The 20,589-nt window shown below is 40.4% G+C and overlaps 1 protein-coding gene across 1 annotated transcript in view; it reads left to right on the top strand.

Annotated features, from left to right (window-relative positions):
• Positions 1–20,589, top strand: part of WARS2 (tryptophanyl tRNA synthetase 2, mitochondrial) — an 85,990-nt gene that overhangs the window by 54,266 nt on the left and 11,135 nt on the right. Inside the window, exons 3-4 of the mRNA XM_007457120.1 lie at positions 12,031–12,111; positions 15,727–15,812. Of these exons, the coding sequence (XP_007457182.1) occupies positions 12,031–12,111; positions 15,727–15,812 (167 nt within the window). The remainder of the gene's footprint in view (positions 1–12,030; positions 12,112–15,726; positions 15,813–20,589) is intronic.

The following is a 20,589-nucleotide window of genomic DNA, read 5'->3' as shown; positions in this document are numbered from 1 at the left end:
GGGGGCGGGGGGGGCGTGTTTATGGTAGATTGTTATCATTCCTAATTATTCATGTTCATTTCCTGTAAGAACAATGATCAGCAGACTTTCTCTGCAAGAGCATAGATAGTAAATAGTTTAGGCTTTGCAGAGGCCACATGTGCTGTCATCACCCTCTTCACCACCACCTCTCCTCCTCCTCCTATTCTTTTTCCTTCTCCTTCTCTTTTTTTATATTTGACTACCCTTTAAAAATGCAAAAACCATTCTTAACCCATGGGCTGAATAAAAACAATCCACAGGTCAGATTTGGCCTGTGAGCAGCAGTTTGCTAACCCATATGTATGAGGATTATATGTCCTCATCCATTGCCACATGACTGACAGTGCCTTCGATAGGAGAAGCATCTGTTCCTACTCCACTCATGTTGGGCTTGTCCACGTGACTTGCTTTAGCCAATGGAAAGTGAGCGAGCATGTTATACACCATGCCCAAGCAGGATCTTTACAAGCCATTGCATGTTTGTTCTAACTCTCTTGCTCTTCCTTCCTTCTAACTCCTTCAGTTTGGGTCCTGGAATGAGAAGGTATGTAAAGCAGAGGAAAAGCCAGCCTACAGCTACTAATATGTGATGTGAATGAGAAAGAAGCCATTGCTGTGGGCTGCTTATTTAGGGTTGTTACCCAGCATAGCCTAGAAAAAGCTGACTAATATACTGCTGTAGGTAAAGACTCACATATGTATACACATACACACACATATACACACTAAGCAATAGGACTTAGACAGAGGTGACTTTTAAGTCTGGAGCAGGCTTATAGAAGCTACTTATTTAGCTTTGGAAATATTGGACTAAGAAAAAAGCATAGAAGAACCCAAATGTGTACAGATAGATATTCATTGGCAAACATAAATACTGACAGGAGACAGACCAGTTGAAGAGAGTGAGTGAGAGTTTATCATTGATAACAGAGTTCTTTTAATTTAAATTGATCACCAAACAAGGTTCCTGTTAAGGGGATTTGTGATGAGGATGATAACAGTCTAATAAAAATAACTCAGCATGAAACTGCTAGTTTCCGAGAGGAAATGATCAATGGGAATTTGTGAGTCTGAATAGTCTTCCAGGTGTCCTAACCAAAACTTGTAGTACCTGATTCCTGGGAAGACAACATGTATATAGGAAGTAGTAAAATCCTAAGGGACACTTAGACATTTGATCTAAGATTTACTGAATCAGCTAATTGCGTGAATGGCTTTGATTGATACCTAGCAGCTGTATTTTTTTGGAATCATGCTATCCTGTACTCTCCTTGCTAATTAAATGTTTCTGAAAAAAGTTTAAATTCAGCAAAACACAGGGGCTAATATAACAGACATTCATGTTCCCAACACCAAGGATGAATATTGTTGACATTTTGTCATATTTGCTTGACTTCCTATATTAAACAAATAAAGTTGAAGGACCCTTTAATTCTTTCCTTGCCTACTCCTTTCACCCCTCCTCCCTACATCCCTTTTCTCTATCCCCAGGCAACCAAATCTTGGACTTGACCTATATCAATCCAGCCAATTTTTCACACTTGTTTTCGTGTGTAATCCCATGAGTAAATATAATATTATTAATTGTGTGGTTTTAAAGAAAAATGATACAAGTGGTGCCGTATTGTAAAACCTTTCTGCAATTTTCTTTTTTCACACAGCGGTATGTTTTTGTGATCTCATGTTCATATATCTAAATCTAGTTCATTTCTTCTATTTGTTGTATAGTGTGCCATTATATAAATATGCCACACTTTATTTAGACATCACCCTATTAGTAAGCCTTTAATTTCATTCATGCATTCATTTAATAAATATTTATTGAGCACTTACCATGTCCTAGGTCCTGTGTTATGTGCTCATGTTACATCAGTGAAGAAAACAGACAAAAATCTTTGCCACCATAGTACTTACATTCTGTTGGGGTAACACAACATAAATAATAACTATAATGAATAAGCCAAACATAAAGTATATTAGAAGGTGATAGGTTATATAGAAAAAGATTAAGGGGAATTGGGAGTGGCACTGAGGGAAACATGTTGCTATTGTAAACAGCGTGGGTTGGTGAATCCCCGTGATAAGATAATATTAGAGCAAAGACTTAATGTGAGGGAGTTAGTGACGTGAATATCTGGGGGAAGAGAATTCCTGTCAGAGAAAAGAGTCAGTGCAAAGCCCCTAAGGTGGGAGTATGCCTGGTGTATTCAGGGAACACAAGGAAGTCAGCATGTCTGGAGAAGAGGGAACACAGCGGGTGAGGAGGAGGGTTGGAATCTAGACGTCACAGGGTTGAAAGGGAGGAGATGACCATGATAGGCCATTGTAAGGACTCGGCTTTTACTCTGAGGAAATGGGAATTGCAGGATTTGGAGCAGAGAAGTGACACAGTCTATGTTTGTTTTTTTGTTGTTGTTTTTGGGGGTTTTTTTTGCGGTACGCGGGCCTCTCACTGTTGTGGCCTCTCCCGTTGCGGAGCACAGGCTCCGGACACGCAGGCTCAGCGGCCATGGCTCACGGGCCCAGCTGCTCCGCGACATGTGGGATCTTCCCGGACCGGGGCACGAACCCGCGTCCCCTGCATCGGCAGGCGGACTCTCAACCACTGCGCCACCAGGGAAGCCCAGTCTATGTTTTAAAAGGATCACTTTGGCTATTGTTAAGAATAGACTGCATTGTAGCTAGGTTGGAAGCAGGGAGACCAGTTAGCAATCCAGGTGAGAGTTGATCGTGCCTCAGACCAGAGTGGTAGCAGCAGAAGAGGTGAAAGTGCTGAGAGATTCTGAATGTATTTTGAAGGTAGAAGCAACAAGATTTGCAGATGGATTAGGCATAGAGTATGAGAGAAATAGAGGAGCGAAGAATGACTCCAAGGTTTTTGCCTAAGTAACTGCAAGGGTAGAGTTGCCACCAACAGAAAAGACAGCTGTGGTAGAGCAGGTTTGGGAAGGAAGGGTCAGGAGCTCAGTTCTGGGTAGACTGAGTTTGAGATGTCTATTGGATATCCACACAAATATGCTGAATGGAGAGTTGGATATATGAATCTGGAGTTCAGCAAAGAGGTCTGGCTAGAGTTATACATTTAGAAGTCATCAGTTACACAGATTGTAGTTAAAGCCATGAGATGAGATGAAATTGCAAAGAGAGTGAGTGTAAAAAAGAATGTAAATAAAGAAACAAGGACTAAAACCTGGGTGTCTGCAATATTAAGGTCAGGGAGAAGAGAAGGAACCACACAGAGACTGAGAAGAAAAAGTATTGAAACTGGGAGAAAAACTACAGTACAGTGTCTGGGGAGCCAAGTGAAGAAAGTGAATCAAGGTGGAAGAAGTAATTAGTTGTGTCAAATGCTGTTTAATATGTCAGTAAGATAACAACTTTATCTTAACCATTAGCATTGCTGAGTGGTGAGCGGTTGTAGTGGAGCAGTGGAGGTGAAAACTGATTGGAGTGGGCTTAAGTGTGAAGGGGAGGCTCGTCAAACACAGCAGCAGCTCTGGCATCTTTTTCTTCATTGATGAGAACCCATTCTCCCCACTCACGTTTTGAAAGGTTCTGGAGTTGGCTTTGATTTGAGGGCCATCTATTCCTATGGGGAGAAAAATTCCTGTCTGGAGGAAAGTGGAGATCATGCCAAAGATCAGAAAATCAGGACTACTCAAACTATATTATCTTTATTGCCACGGAATAATTAATGAATGATGCATCAAAGAACACTTGTGATGAATTCCACCTGCATAGTTTTTTAAACAGCCTTATTGAGATAAAATTCATATACCATACAATTCACTCATTTAAAGTGTACAATTTAATGACTTTTGGTATATTCACAGAGTTGTACATCCATCGCCACAATCAAGTTTAGAGCATTTTCATCACTCCGTGATGAAACCCAGTACCCATTGCCCCTCTCCCGTCTCCATGGCAACCTCCAATCCACTCTGTCTCCTATGGGTTTGCCTTTTCTGAACATTTCATACAAGTGGATTTTGTGATTGGCTTCTTTCACTTAACATAACGTTTTCAAGGTTTGTCTATGTTGTAATATTTATCAGTTCTTCATTTGTTTTTATTGTGGAGTAGTATTCCATTGTATGGCTATACCACATTTTGTTCATTCATTCATGATGAGTCAGTGAACATTTGGGCTGTTTCCACTTTTCCAGATGTTTTCCACATGAAAATGCTACTCCGAACTTGTGTATAAAGTTTTTGTATAGTTACATGTTTTTGGTTATCTTGGTATACATCTAGGAATGGGATTGCTGGGTCATATGGTGACTCTATATTTAACATTTGGAAGGACTGTTAAAGGGTTTTGAAAGTGGCTGCACTACTTTGTATGAGAGTTCTACCACCAATGTACAGAGGGTCCCTGACTTAGGATGGTTCAAACATACGATTTTTCGACTTTACAGTGGAGCAAGAGCAATAAACATTCAGCAGAAACGGTACTTCGAACTTTGAATTTTCTTTTTTATTTTCCTGGGCTAGCGATACACAGTTTGATACTCCCTCATGATGCTGGGCATCAGCGGCGAGCCGCAGCTCCCAGTCAGCCACAAGATTACGAGGGCAGACAACTGACAGACACACTTATGACAGTTGTGTACCCATACAACCAGTCTGTTTTCCGCTTTTAGTACAGTATTCAATAAATTACGTGAGATGTTCAACACTTTATTGTAAAACAGACTCTGTGCTAATTTTGCCCAACTGTAGCTAATGTAAGTGTTTTGAGCATGTTTAAGGTAGGCTAGGCTAAGCTATGATGTTGTGTATGTTAGATGTATTAAATGCATTTTCAGCTTAGGATATTTTCAACTCAATGATGGGTTTATCAGGAAGTAACCCCATTGTTAAGTTGAGAAAGACCTGTATAAGGATTCCAATTTTTTCATTTCTTTCCCCAAATTTTTTTGTTGTCAGTCTTTTTTAAAGTATCCTAATGAGTGTAAAGTGGTATCTCAATGTGTTGTTTTTGTCAATGTGGTTTTGATTTGCAATTTCCTAATGACTAATGATATTGAGCATTTTTTCATGTGCTTATTAGTCATTTGTATATCTTCTTTGAGGAAGTGTCTTTTCAAATCCTTTGCCCATTTTAAATTGGATTATCTGTCTTTTCATCGTTGAATTATGAGTTTTTTACATAGTCTGGATACAGCTACCTTATCAGACATGATTTGCAAGTAACTTCTCCTATTTTGTGAACAGTCTTTCACTTTCTTGATGGTGTCCTTTGAAACACAACATTTAAAAAAAATATTTTTAACATCTTTATTGGAGTATAATTGCTTTACAATGGTGTGTTAGTTTCTGCTTTATAACATAGTGAATCAGTTATACATATGTTCCCATATCTCTTCCCTCTTGCGTCTCCTTCCCTCCCACCCTCCCTATCCCACCCCTCTCGGTGGTCACAAACCACCTAGCTGGTCTCCCTGTGCTATGCGGCTGCTTCCCACTAGCTATCTATTTTACGTTTGGTAGTGTATATATGTCCATGCCACTCTCTCACTTTGTCACAGCTTACCCTTCGCCCTCCCCATATCCTCAGGTCCATGCTCTAGTAGGTCTGTTTCTTTATTCCCATCTTACCCCTAGGTACTTCATGACCTTTTTTTTTTTTTTCCTTAGATTCCATATATATGTGTTAGCATACGGTATTTGTTTTTCCTCTTTCTGACTTACTTCACTCTGTATGACAGACTCTAGGTCCATCCACCTCACTACAAATAACTCAGTTTCGTTCCTTTTTATGGCTAAGTAATAGTCCATTGTATATATGTGCCACATCTTCTGTATCCATTCATCTGTTGATGGACACTTAGGTTGCTTCCATGTCCTGGCTATTGTAAATAGAGCTGCAATGGACATTTTGGTACATGACTCTTTTTCAGTTATGGTTTTCTCGGGGTATACGCCTAGTAGTGGGATTGCTGGGTCATATGGTAGTTCTATTTGTAGTTTTTTAAGGAACCTCCCTACTGTTCTCCACAGTGGCTGAACCAATTCACATTCCCACCAGCAGTGCAAGAGTGTTCCCTCTTCTCCACACCCTCTCCAGCATTTATTGTGAAACACAACATTTTAAAATTTTGATGAAGACCAGTTTATCTGTTTTTTCCTTTTGTTGCTTGTGCTATTGGTGTCATATGGACTAACAAATCACTGCTCAACCAAGGTCATGAATACCTACTCCTATTTTTTTTTTTAGCAGTTTATAGTTTTGGCTATTATACTGAGGTCTGTGATCCATCTTGAGTTAAGTTTTATGTATAGTGAGAGGTAGGGCTACAACATCATGCTTTTGCTTGTAGATATGTGCCTGTAGATGTTCAGTTGCCTTAGCATTATTTGTTGAAGAGACTGTTCTTTCCCCAATGAATTGTCTTGGTGTCTTTGTTGAAAACCAACTGACCATAAAGGTAAGGATGTACTTCTGGCTTACACAGGGCCTCAAGGTGAGCCAGAGGTAAGAGATTAGGGTCTTCTTAGATCTTTCCTGGACGTGTGCACAGCCCTGCACATACTTGTGGCCTGCTGGAGGCCCAGGAATGTGTCAGGTCTTTTAAAAGTACTCTATAAGCATATCATTTCCCAGCTTTTCTCCTTAAGTTTTCTAGACAGCCTCTTGTTTTCTCCTACTGGTATCAGCACCTCAGGCAACTGTAATATTAAATCATTGCTGATGATTATATTTGACAAGTGTCTTAGGGCTAGGGCTTTTCCCACTGAGTGAGCTCTAATCAGGTCAAATAATAGCCAGCCCTGCAAATGGGGCTTTTCCCCATTTTCCAAATGGAGAGCTGTCAGACAGGTCGAGTAGTGATGATTCTCTGGGGCTGGATCTTTATGAGGAGCTCCAAACCCAAACATTCCCTTCCAGTGGCTGCTAGGCTGCTGTTTTCATGGCTACCACAGATATGGGGAGAGGCTAATGGGAATCGGGCAAGTTAAAATGCCACAAAGCTCTCTGTTTTTACTGGGATTTGGATGTTTTTCTTAAATAAATGCTCTTCAGATTATTGCAAGCCTTTGGCTAATTTTCCAGAGTTTGTAAAAGTTGACTTTGACAATTTTTGCTTGTGTTCTCATTGCTTTTATGGAAGAACAGATTTTCAGAGGTTGTTGCTCTGCTATTCCAGAAGTCCCTCCACCTTATTTTAAACACCAGAAATGTTTTAACTTTTATTCAAGGCCAAGTATAGTTAGATTTACAAGGCTTTTACCTATCTTCACAAACTGAACACACCCATGTACAAGTTACATGGGTAACTTGCATTGCTCTTTATGCCCCTTCCCAATCACTAAACATCCCTTCCTTAAGATAACCTGGTTTTAGACTTAATATAATTTGAACCATTTAGTATACACTCTTTTATGTCTGTCTTCTTTCATTCAACATTATGTTTGTGAGATTCTTTCCTGTTAGATGTAATTCAGTCTTCCTCATTGCTGTAGTATTCCGTTGAGTGAATATACCACAACTTATACATTCTCTGTAGGTGGACATTTGGATTACTTACAATATGGTGCTGTTACAGTATACTCTTGCACAGATATTTTTGTGAACATATGTAAACATTTCTGTTAGGTATATACCTAGAAGTGGAATACCTGGGTCATATGTTATATGAATGCTGAGCATTAGTGGATACACTGTTTTCAAAGTTGGTGGGCCAATTTACATTCCCACAGCACTGTATAAGAGTTCTGTTTACTCAGTATCCTTGCCATACTTGGTAGTACTTTGGGTTTTTCATTTTAATCATTCTGGTGAGAGTGTAGTGGTATCACAGTATGACTTTAATTTGCATTTAATGCACTTGGCCAATTTGTATAAGGTTATCTGCTTTTTTCTTATTAATTTGTAGGTATGCTTTTTTTTTTTTTTTTTTTTTGAATGCTGCTCTTGAATGGAATTGATGGTTTGGCCTCTCTGAGGCTTTCCCTGCAGCGGCCGGAAGAAGGATGCTAACTGCTTCCCTTCTGCAGGATCTCAAGCCAGCACCTGAGCAATGAATGCAAGGTACCAATGCCAGACTGGCCAGTAGGGTCCTGTGAGGCTGGAGAGGGGCACTGAGTCCATTAAAGTGAGCCTCCACTGTCACTTATCCCAAAATGCCCACAGCCACCACCCTAGGGCCCCAGATCCTAGGAGGTTGGGGTTTGGATTAAATATTTCTGGTTCCACCTCCCACCTCCGCCCCTTAACCAGCTGTGCAAACTTGGGTAAGTCCCTTATCCTCTCTGAGCCTCACAACAACCCTGCAGCGCAGAATTTATACTCTCATTTTACCCAGGGAGGAACGGTACACGGGCCTCTCACTGTTGTGGCCTCTCCCGTTGTGGAGCACAGGCTCCGGACGCTCAGGCTCAGCGGCCATGGCTCACGGGCCCAGCCGCTCGGCGGCATGTGGTATCTTCCCGGACCGGGGCACGAACCCGTGTTCCCTGCATCGGCAGGCGGACTCTCAACCACTGCGCCACCAGGGAAGCCCTGTAGGTATTCTTTACGTAGTCTGTGTACCAGTATAATCTGTATAGGTTTGCAGATAGCTCCTCCCACTCTGTGACTTGCCTTTTTCCCCCTCTTTTAATGGCGGTGTTTGATAAAGAGACATCATTAATTTTAATGTAGTTTCATTTATCAAGATTTTTGCTTTATGTTTAGTACTTTTTAGATCGTATTAAAAATTCTTACTGACCAAAGGAAAGATGCAATCAACTGATTTAATTTTTTCTGCAAATTTTTAAAAAATATTTAGGCAGAACATTTTAGTCTACCCTGAAGAATACCAGTGTTTCCCCATGAGTGTATTTTACAGATGATTGTCCTCTTTCATTCACAAAAACACCAGCAAAGAATCAAGTCTTAGAGAGCTCTATTCCAAAATATCTTTTATTCCTTCCTTTCAAACCCAGCAATTCCACTGAGTATATTTCTTACCCCATTTATTTCTAATCACCCTGTCTTCTGTTTTCAGAGATAACAGAACCCATTAGAGTTGAAGTTCCCTCACTTTCTGCTCTCCACTCCTATCCCACAAGATAGATCCTCATCTATATTTATTTCTCTTCCTCCTATTTCAGTGGAAGATGTAGGTCTATCCCACCTTAAAAAACAAAACAAAATTTTTATTCTTAATCCCTACTAGTTACCTTCATTTCTATACTCCATAAAAAAGAAATGTCTTACACATGTGATAAAATTGCATTGAACTAAATACACCCACACAGTGAATACATGTAAAACTGGTGAAATCTAAATAGGGTGGATGGATTGTATCAAATTCAATTTCCTCGTTGTGATATTGCACTATATTTATGCAAGGTGTTACCACTGGGGGAACCTGGGTGAAGGGTATACTGGATCTCTCAGTATTATTTCTTACAACTATATGCAAATCTATAATTATCTCAGAATAAAAAGTTAAAAGAGTCTTTCTAAAAGTTATCTATAGTCATAATAACTACCATTTATTGAGTGCTTACTGTGTGCTAGGTACTGTACTAAGCACTGTCAGGTGGATACTGTTGTTAATCTCATTTTATAAATGATGAAACTGAGGCACAGAGAGGTTAAGTCATTTACAGAGGGTTACCCAGCTATTGAGTGGCAGAACTAGCATTCAGATCTGGTAGCCTAAGCTCAGAGAGAGAGTTCTTATCCACTCTGCTATACTTCTTGTACGTCTGCCTTCGTATTCTGCCTCCTAGTCACCCTTCAACCCACCCCTCTATAATAGATTTAGCATTCATCCCAATCACTCCCCTGAAACTGCTTTTGCCTGGATCACCAACAAGTCGATTGCTAAATCTAATGGATTCTTTTTGGTCCTAACCATCCTTTCTGCAGCCTTTGTTATTGTTCATACATTCAACAGATATTTATTGAGCACCTACAGTGTGCCGGATTCTTGTTTTACAACAGTGAGCAAGATGGGCAAAACTGCTGTTAACTGAAGAATACATATGTCTTTACTTGTTATAATTAGGAGGTCAGAAATCTTAAATCACTGCTGACTTATTTGTGGATGGTCAACAGACCACCTTATTGTTCCATGCTTTTGTTTTTCTGTGGCTAAACCAGATTATATTGTTATTTTGTTTGTGATTTCACAACATAAGGCAGAATGTACTATATTTAATACCATTTTCACTTTTCTCCAGATAGAAATCTGACCTTTTCCAGGCAGTTGCCATGAATATGAATAAATTAAGAAAGCTAAATCCTAAAGTATACTACCTTCTTGTGTAATTATTGATATATTAATTTATATTATAAATTATAATATTATAGATAAATTGTGAAAATTAATTGCCTTTGACCTTTTACTTACTTTTTCCAAATAAGCATAATTGAATTAATTAATGCCACATTATTTGGAAACACCAGGAAGATCTCTGCAGAATATTCAGTAAGTTTCATTCCATATAGCCAAATAAAAAGCTACTGGAAAATACTTGACTTCATGGAGACATCATGGTAGCTGTTTGCATATCACCAAAGCTGAGCTCTTGAGCCCTAGTTGAAGGAAAGAAATCATCTTGTCTCTTTCCACATGTCCATGGTTATATTCTGTGTTTTTATTCCTTTCCCCAATTCAGTAAAGAAGCAAAAAAAATCTCTCCTACTTATTCATGTCAAAAAACAGCTCTTGTTTTATTAGTTCTAATGGGAATGTGTTTTGCTTGGTGATTGGAAGCAACTATAATCCTCTTGCTTCCATCCAGGGTTACTGTTTCTGTCTGATAGCTGTTTGTTTACAGCAGCAGTTAGCAATTTGCATGGACAGTGCTGTCAAAGTCACTGCCCTCAATGAATCCCAAATGCCTCTTGGAAGAAAGATGACAGATTCAACCCAGCGACTTGCAAAACTTTAAAAGCGCTTCCTTGTCAAACATGTGAAAAACAGCTCTTCCCTCTCCATGACTTGAGGAAAAAAACGAGAAATTACCTTATGCCAGATGGCGATTCCTTGCTAGTAAAATAGGCCTGGACTGATTCAGCTTCATTCCTTTATGTTCCATTTGCAAAACCCACAAAGAACACATTTGGGGCCACTTTTCAGAGCTGGCAACAGCCTCTGCTTTTTAAGGAAATCAGATGGGCACACACACAAAAAGCCACAATGGATGAAGGGCTCGGAATCCCCAGGGTCCAGAAACAGGATGCATAGGCCTTAAATTCTAGGTCACCAATTAGAACCTGGCCTGGACCCAAGAATCATCCCAATTGTTGCCAGATTTGGTGACTTGATTGAATTTGGTTAAAACAAAAACAAATTGGGAAAAGGTTATATTTTCTTGTTGACTAAACCTCTTCTTAAAAGAAAAAAAAAAGGGAGAAATAGAAACTATCTAAAAACATGCTTTCAGATGATAAAGTGATTCCTAAATTTCAAATTCCTCTGGGTCTAAAGGACTCAGTCTTTAAGTCCAGTACCTTTCTTTGCCATTTCCATGTAAGAGATTACAGCTGCTTTCATATATTTAGAATTCGTTTAGAGAGGATTTGACCAGTGTGCATGCATGCGTGCGCGTGCGTGTGTGTGTGTGCATGTGTGTGTGTCTTCTTAATTACATTGGCTTTTTAAATTGACATATAGTTGACTTATAATATTATATTAGTTTCAAGTGTACAACATAGTGATTCAATATGTTTATAGATTACACATCATACAAAGTTGTTATAAACTATTGACTAGATGCCCTGTGCTAAAATAGATGCCTCAGGACATAATGAAACCCTCTCACTGTCAGCTGCTTACTAGCGATGTTGTGAAGAGGATTTAAACACCAGACGAGTAATGGTATTGGGTAGTTTTGAAGATTTCTTCATCTAAAATTCTATGAATTATGAATTAGCCCCCTTAATTTTTTTAATTACCCTCATTTGGGGCAGTTTTAGCCAAGGTAATACCTGTTGTCTGTTTGGTTTTGCCTTATATGCAAGAAGATATTGACCACCTTTGTTAATGTAATATTTTATTTCTTCAGGTGTCTGAACACACACAATTAAGTTGGATCCTTACCTGCATGGTCAGACTACCCCGATTACAACATTTACACCAGTGGAAGGTAAATGCCAGTGATCTGATTAATAAACAGAAAGAAGTTCAGTTCCCAGTGCAGCTATTTTTCCTCTTTCTGTTTATTTTTGTGTTAGACCAGGATCTTTAACCTCACCGCCTCAGGGTATGAAACAGATAGTAAGAGGGTTCTCTAAGATTCTTTCCAACTGAAAAACTGGATGAAAATATCCAGCTTATTAATTATTTGATTTTATCTGTGCATGGTCGGTCCTGAGTGACCTTTACATAGACTTGGTAAATGACTTTGAACGTGCCACATTCTAATTAACAATCACCATTTCTGGATTACTGGACTCTGAAGTTGCCTCCAGCGGAATTAACTGGCATTAAGGCCAGAATGTTTTCATTGTGGGGAGAAGAGACAACATATTTTATTTAATATTTAAACAAGTTGAGTCCAAGCAACAGTTCAAACCCACAGAAAAATTAAGCCTGTTCTTTTTCTAAGAAGTTCAGCAGAGAAATATAAATTGGGTAATTCAAAGTACTTTACTCCCATGTATTTTTGCAATTGGATAACCTGAGGGTAGGTGGCCCGCCACTATGTCAACACTGAAATCAGTATCAAGCGTATTTCCAGCATATTTTCAGGGCCATTGATTTCCTCAAAAGGCTTTGATTTCCTATTTAGAAGGCTTCACATATGCTGCAGAGAGAAACAGACAGAGCTTTAATGTGGCAGTGTCTAAATAGGAGGTACTGGTGATGCTGCAGAATCGTTACCTGCCAGGAGTTAGAAACAAAATTTTGTAATGTTCTCTACCGTATTTTGGTTTGGGGCAAGACTTTCCCATTTTATCGTAATATGGTAATGCTAAGCTGAACGCTGAAATCCTTTTATAAGAACTGATTTAATGGGAAATGCTCCCACTTTTTTTTTTTTTATTGGCTGTGTTAGGTCTTTGTTGCTGCACACAGGCTTTCTCTAGTTGGGGCATGCAGGGGCTACTTCTCGTTGTGGTGTGCGGGCTTCTCATTGCGGTGGCTTCTCTTGTGGAGCACGGGCTGTAGGCACCTAGGCTCAGTAATTGTGGCTCGCGGGCTCAGTAGTTGTGGCGCATGGGCTTAGCTGCTCCGCGGCATGTGGGATCTTCCTGGACCAGGGATCGAACCTGTATTCCCCGCATTGGCAGGTGGATTCCTAACCACTGCACCACCAGAGAAGTCCCTCCCACTTTAAAATAGTGTCTAAGGACTTCCTGGTAACACGTTACTAGTGAATGATTCTGAAGAAGGCTTCTACTAGTCCGTGATTTCTTATCTCTGGGGAAAACATGGATTTCAAAGCCAGTCTTAACTGTAGAGCATGGTATACTGCCTTCTATGGTCATTCCTTCATTAACAAATACTGGTGATGCCTTCTGCTAGTCTCATATCACACTAAGGACTGGAGGTATTACAGTTACCAAGATGGATGGATGCAGCCCCTTTCATGAGGCTTATAGTTTATTTGGGAACAGACAGTTAAATAAACAATCAAAGTGCAAAAAGTTTTAGGAGGGAAAGGTTCCAGTTCTATGGGAAGAGCTAAGAACCCCTAGGTTGGGTTTGATTGGGGCAGTGAGGGACAAAACAGTGGGGAGGAAGGGTAGGGTCAGGGCTGGAGAGGTCAGGGTTATTTGGAGGATTGATGAGATAGCACAGATGTGAGGCATCTGGGGCCCATAATAGGCATCCAATAAGTAATAGAGCTCTCCACACCTCCCCACTTCCTTTGTAGTTTCAAGGTCCAGTATTCTAATATAAAAAGACTATAAATCTAATATAGTAGCAGTTTTTGTTTTTTTTTTTTTGAGGTACGCGGGCCTCTCACTGTTGTGGCCTCTCCCGTTGCGGAGCACAGGCTCCGGACATGCAGGCTCAGCGGCCATGGCTCACGGGCCCAGCCGCTCCACGGCATGTGGGATCTTCCCAGACCGGGACACGAACCCATGTCCCCTGCATCGGCAGGCGGACTCTCAACCACTGCGCCACCAGGGAAGCCCGACAGTAGCAATTTTTAAAGACTGGGTTCGCTTCCCATTTGCTCATTTCCAAATTAAATTTTTTTTAAGGGAATTCCTTTATTTTTATTTATTTATTTATTTATTTATTTATTTTTGGCTGTGTTGTGTCTTCGTTTCTGTGCAAGGGCTTTCTCTAGCTGTGGCAAGCGGTGGCCACTCTTCATCGCAGGCCTCTCACTATTGCGACCTCTCTTGTTGCGCAGCACAGGCTCCAGACACGCAGGCTCAGTAGTTGTGGCTCACGGGCCTAGTTGCTCCGCAGCATGTGGGATCTTCCCAGACCAGGGCTCAAACCTGTGTCCTCTGCATTGGCAGTCAGACTCTCAACCACTGCGCCACCAGGGAAGCTCCCCAAATTAATTTTTTATTATAATTACCCTATGATCATTGCAAACTGGCCTTTATCATGAATGTAGTAATAAGGTATACTGAAGGAATTGTATGATCAAACTTTCAAATTTCCTATGAATGGCCTATAGCATTAGTAGTGCTGTAAGCCAGAAACTACTTGAAGTAACTAGAAAAATTTGTAACTAAATTATGGAACATTAAGATGATTAAAGAGAAAGCTGTTGTTTTCAGACCCAGTCTCAAAGGGTGTGTCTGCATTTTGGTTGGGGAACCCCGAGTTGTGAGCACGTGAGTTTGGTCCTCAGAATCATGCAAATTTATAAATTGAGTTGTTCATTTCATTCAGGAATCTTTGGATTTCAGGGAAGTGATTCATATTAACTCAACAAATAAAACTTATCCACACACCAAAGTATACCAAAATATCCATTTATCATTTTACAAGATATGGTATACCTAGGCCTTAGAAGCAATTACCAGTGAACTGCACACAATAGTCCCTGCTAATAAGTAACTCTGCTCAGAAAGCCAGACTCCCTGCAGCAAGGGAGTTAGTATCACTAGGGCTCACAGTCAGCACCCAGTTCTCGCCAGTTGTTAAATATTCCTAGTATCACCTCCAGTGTTTCCATCGGCTTCCCTGTTAAGGAAATATTTTGATTTATACCACCTGTATGGTTTATTGGCTCACTTTACTCTCAGGACAGATAATTAGGATTGGTTAGATGAAATTTTCTCTTAGTTTCATTGTTTTTAATGCCATGATTTTGAGGTTTTTTGTTTTGTTTTGTTTTAATGTGATTTTAAGGGAACATGACAGTTTCGTCAATAGCAGAGTGTGAGACTTTCTGGGAAGTTTCCACAATTTGATGTTAACTAACGTTAATTTATAGAACTTTAATTTCATGGTATTTTCTGACCTTCCCTGTGAAATCTAGAATTTATCTGATTTGGAACCTAGAAAATCTTATGTCCTTACTTTAATAAAATGAAAAAGAAATAGTGGCAGTACAGGATCGTTTCAAGGGGCAGTGGGGAAGCGGATTCACCTTATTCCTGCCCAAGGCTGGAGCATGGAGACAAGCCAGCCAGAAGATGGCCAGAGTTACTAACAGGAACTGAGATAGAATGTTGTTACAGGTGGCTTCAAATCACCCCTTGCTTGCGTTAAAGATTTCCTAATTTAGCATTATAATTAGGTTCATTTCGGATTTGTTTCCCTCCTCTCTTTCCACCCCCCGCAGGCAAAGACTGCCAAGGAGAAGCAGAATGGAACCATGGGCCTGCTCACCTACCCAGTACTCCAGGCAGCTGACGTTCTGCTGTACAAGTAAGGAGCAGAGTTCACCCCTCGTCCTAGATGTAGTCACGCTGACAAGAGAATGTCTCACCTATCTCAAAAAGATTCGGTTCACGGGGAAAGATGGGTACAGAAAGGATCAGACACATGAATCTATTTGTGTCTATTTCCTGGTAATAATACTAAATTATAGAAGTATGTTTTAATGTGAAACTAATAATATTAAGAACTAGCCCTTAGGGCTTCGCTGGTGGCGCAGTGGTTGAGAGTCCACCTGCCGCTGCAGGGGACACGGGTTCGTGCCCCGGTTTGGGAAGATCCCACATGCCACGGAGCGGCTGGGCCCGTGAGCCATGGCCGCTGAGCCTGCACATCCGGAGCCTGTGCTCTGCAACGGGAGAGGCCACAACAGTGAGAGGCCCGCGTACCGCAAAAAAAAAAAAGAGAGAGAGAGAAATAGCCCTTAAATAGCACTTGCCATGTGTTGGCAACAGTTATAAGTGCTTTACATACATTAACCCATTTAATCCTCACAACAACCTTATAAAACTATACCATCATCATCCTTAGTTTACAGATATGTAAACTTAGGCTCAGAATGGTTAGTAACTTGCCCGAGGTCATGTGCTAGCAAGGCTTGGACCCAGGATTTGAGTCTAGAAAGTTTGGGTACAAAATCTGTGCTCTTAACCACTATAGATCATATCCTTCCCTAGTAGTAATTACACTTCAAGAGTTTTAAATGTTGATTTCTCATATAATCTAGACTCTCAAGCAATGCTGTCCCATAGAACTTGCTGCAGTTATGGAAATGTTCTCTACTGCGTTAAGACCATAGCCGGTAGTCACATGTGGCTATTGAGCACTTGAAATGTTGACAGAGGAACTGAATTTTAACTTGTATTTAACTTTAATTAATTTCAATTTAAATAGCTGCCTGTTGTAGTGGCTACTATATTGGACCTGCAGGTTGAGATCAAGTTTTTCAACATGGTACAGGGTGCCCTCACTTTTCTTGGACCCATAATCTATAAGTCAGCTACTGCTGCTACTTACACGTCTCAAAACTATACAACTAGAGGATACGTGCACTCTCTGTAGGGCTGGCCAGGGCTTCTGACCCCATTCCTCTCCCGATTCTTCCCTCCTATCCCCATATCACCTCCCTCGGCCCCCATTTGGCCTTCTAGAGATAAAGCCTCCCAGTCAGCATACAGTCATGGCCAAACCTTGCTACTGTGAAAGCTTCTGAGGAAAAAGAGAAACTATATGGGTCTTTTTTACCCCTTTCCCCTAAAACCTTGACCCCATAAAAGTGATTCTTCTGGGCTTCCCTGGTGACGCAGTGGTTAAGAATCCGCCTGCTAATGCAGAGGACACGGGTTCGAGCCCTGGTCCGGGAAGATCCCACACGCCGCGAAGCAACTAAGCCCGTGTGCCACAACTACTGAGCCTGTGCTCTAGAGCCCGTGAGTCACAACTACTGAAGCCCCCCGTTTCTAGAGCCTGTGCTCCACAACAAGAGAAGCCACCACAGTGAGAAGCCCATGCACTACAACGAAGAGTAGACCCCGCTCACCGCAGCTAGAGAAGGCCCGCGTGCAGCAACAAAGACCCAACACAGCCAAAAATAAATAAAAATAAAATAAATTTATAAAAACAAAATAGTGATTCTTCTGTGGGAAAACTAGAATTCTTGGCATGTAAATGTGATAATAGCATGGAGATGACAGTATATGTACCTTGTGACATGACCTCAGAGCCCTCGTGCAATTATGATGGAAACAGCTAGAAGAATAGCTGCTTAACTTTACATATAAGGAATGTCCATTAGTACATGCAATCTATCTTTACTTCTGATTCAAACTTATGTGTTAGGATTATGTGTCTGTTTGATATATTAACTTGAATGCTGGACCCCCTGATAGCATTTATTATTTATAATAAGTAACTTTTGACTTATCTTGGGAAATCTAGAACGCTTTTCTCCAGGAGCAGCAAATGAAAGTCTAATGAGGGTCTAATAATATATTTCCCAGTGAAGTAGCATATTTACTTAGAAAGGTTCTGTAAAGAACTTTGATTTTGTCACCTGTAAAGATGAGAAAAATCATTATTAAAGGATTAAAATGAAATCTGTCACTTGGCTATGATTGGTGATGATGTCTTTGACTATTACAATCTTATGTCTAGTTTCGTTTTCAAGGGCTGCTTCTTCATAGAACCAAAGGCTGATTTTTCAGCCCCAGGATTTGGAAGCACACAAGCACAACAGATTTCTTCAACAGTTCAAGAGCTATAATGGGGGAGTCCTCCGAGTTCAGGGCTGTGAAAAAGAGTAAACTTGAGCAAGAATGATTGCCCTCTGTGATACCATGGAGCACAGAGTGGGAAGGAACTTTAAAGGGCCTCGTCTTTGACTCCCTTGCTTTACAAATGTGGCCCAGGTAGGTTAAGCAATCTGCCCAAGCCATGCAGCCAGACAGTGGACAGAGGAGCCTCAGAGTGTGATTATGGTCTCCCGAGGCCAGTGCTCACCTTCCTTAAGGAGCCAGCCGTTGTGTTAGGAAACAAGATCATCACATGAACAACCAGAGCAATATAGATAATATATAACAAAGTGATGACGAATTTATTTTTATCAGGTGCCCGAAAATACAATTGTCAGAATGATAAAAATCCTGCAGTTTCTTTCATTCATAAAGTGCATTAATGGGACATAGCTCAGGGGGTTATTAAACAGATTATGTATGAATTGATATCACCTAGTATATACTCAATACAAACATTTTAAGAGTGCAAGCAACATTTTAAAAGGCTGATATTGGCAGAAATATCTCCTTAACATCCCCAAATCTGTCATATCATCTACCTTTCTTTCAACCCAAGCCTGAAGTTGAGAATGTCCTCTTTTCTTACACAAAACAATAATTATTTCAGAGGGGGCAGGTAAACACCAAGAGCTTTCCGATAGTTTCCTGTCTGTCTTACTCTGCCCAGCATCAGCAGGTTCTCACAGTCGGTTAAGGCTTCCAAGGATAAGTAGTTCTCTAGCCTCAGTAACCCCAGCCTACTCCCAGTAGCAAAAAAATTCCCATACTATAAATATTCCTTCTTTAACGCTTACTGATCTGTTTGGTGGTTAGAATATGTACTAAGAATGCCATAAGATGCCTTTCTTTTTCCTATTTTCTGAAAAGAAAATTTTCATGGCATATGTTTTTCTATCCCCATCAGGATTCTGGTATTTTATATATAACTTGTTACACAGACAAAAGTATTTTTCTACAAAACTAGGTAATTATCAGTATTCAAGATGATTGTCTCCTACCTTAGCCTAGAAACTAGAAACTATCTACCTGTAATGCCACGATTAGATCAAAGATGTGGAGCTGGTACCTGCATGCTCCTTTTCTAAAGAGAGATAGCCCTACGTTTCTTTCCTGTCTGGTCTCAGGCTGGACATACTGCTACCAGCCACCATGCTCCATCCCATAGACTCTGTTCCTTTGAGCTTTTTCCTCCTGCCATCTTCCTTCAGACTATTCCCCGGGGCGCCATTGCCACACCAGGGCATATGTGTCATTTGGGCCACTGCAAAGTGTGCGGACAAGTACAATAAAATCAGCTCTGTCTACTACAACATTTATTCTGCTAACATACAGTTCTCATCTGTATCACTGTGCTTCCTTCCAAGTTTAGAAATTTCCTAATTGCTTGATAATAAGTAGCAGAGGCAGGACTCAAACCCAGGTCTGATTTTTAGCCTGTAGCATTATTTTGCCTATAACAGAGCTCAAGTACTTGGGGTTACTTTTTGTTTGGTTTTGTTTCAGATATTTCTGGATTTTGAAAAATATCATAACTAGAATGTCTATGAATATATACATTATAAACATAGATAAATACAAAAACATTTATATTTTCTCTCACCAGAAAATGTATATGTGGCCTCTTCATAAAATGTTGATGTGCAGGGCAATTAGATTTCATGTTTGCTTTTGTCAAAACAGCATTAGAATGAGTGGTACGTGGTGGGCTGGAGAAAAAACATGAGGGAAGGGTATGGAAGAGGAGCCTTCCAGATAAGTGTATGAGAGATTTATGTATTGTTTTGGCAGAACTTCATAAGGAACCCAGGAATGGAGACCTGAGACCATCTTAAGCTTGAGAGCATAATAAAATAGCAGGTATTTGAAGAGAGACAAAATACTCAAAAATAACAAGTGTTTATAATTTTTTATTTTATATCTACATTATTATTCTGAATATCTAAGTTCCAATAGCTAGATATATATATTAAGTAAATATTTCTCCCTCCCTCCCTCTCTCTCTCTCTCTCTCTCTCTCTCTCTCTCTCTATATATATATATATATATACACATACACACACATATATATACACACATACATAGTTTTTATTAACATACAGCAAATACCTGTTAAGTAACTGTAAGGCCACTAATCTAGAAAAATGCACTATGCACGGACTTGAGGGAAAGGGAAGAAGGAATTCACATGTGAGCATTATTTGCTAGGTGCCATACTGGCTGCTACACATACATTATCTATTCAGATTCTCACAACAGCTCTGTAAGACAGTTAAGTGGTGTTATTCCCATTTAACAGATAAAAAAATGAAGTTTGGGCTTCCCTGGTGGCGCAGTGGTTGAGAGTCTGCCTGCCGATGCAGGGGACACAGGTTCATGCCCCGGTCCAGGAAAATCCCACATGCCGCAGAGCGGCTGGGCCCGTGAGCCATGGCTGCTGAGCCTGCGCGTCCGGAACCTGTGCTCCGCAACGGGAG

Source organism: Lipotes vexillifer, unplaced genomic scaffold, assembly GCF_000442215.2.
Source record: "Lipotes vexillifer unplaced genomic scaffold, Lipotes_vexillifer_v1.1 scaffold511, whole genome shotgun sequence".
Lineage (NCBI taxonomy): Eukaryota > Metazoa > Chordata > Mammalia > Artiodactyla > Lipotidae > Lipotes > Lipotes vexillifer.
This window is presented reverse-complemented; position numbering and strand designations above follow the sequence as displayed.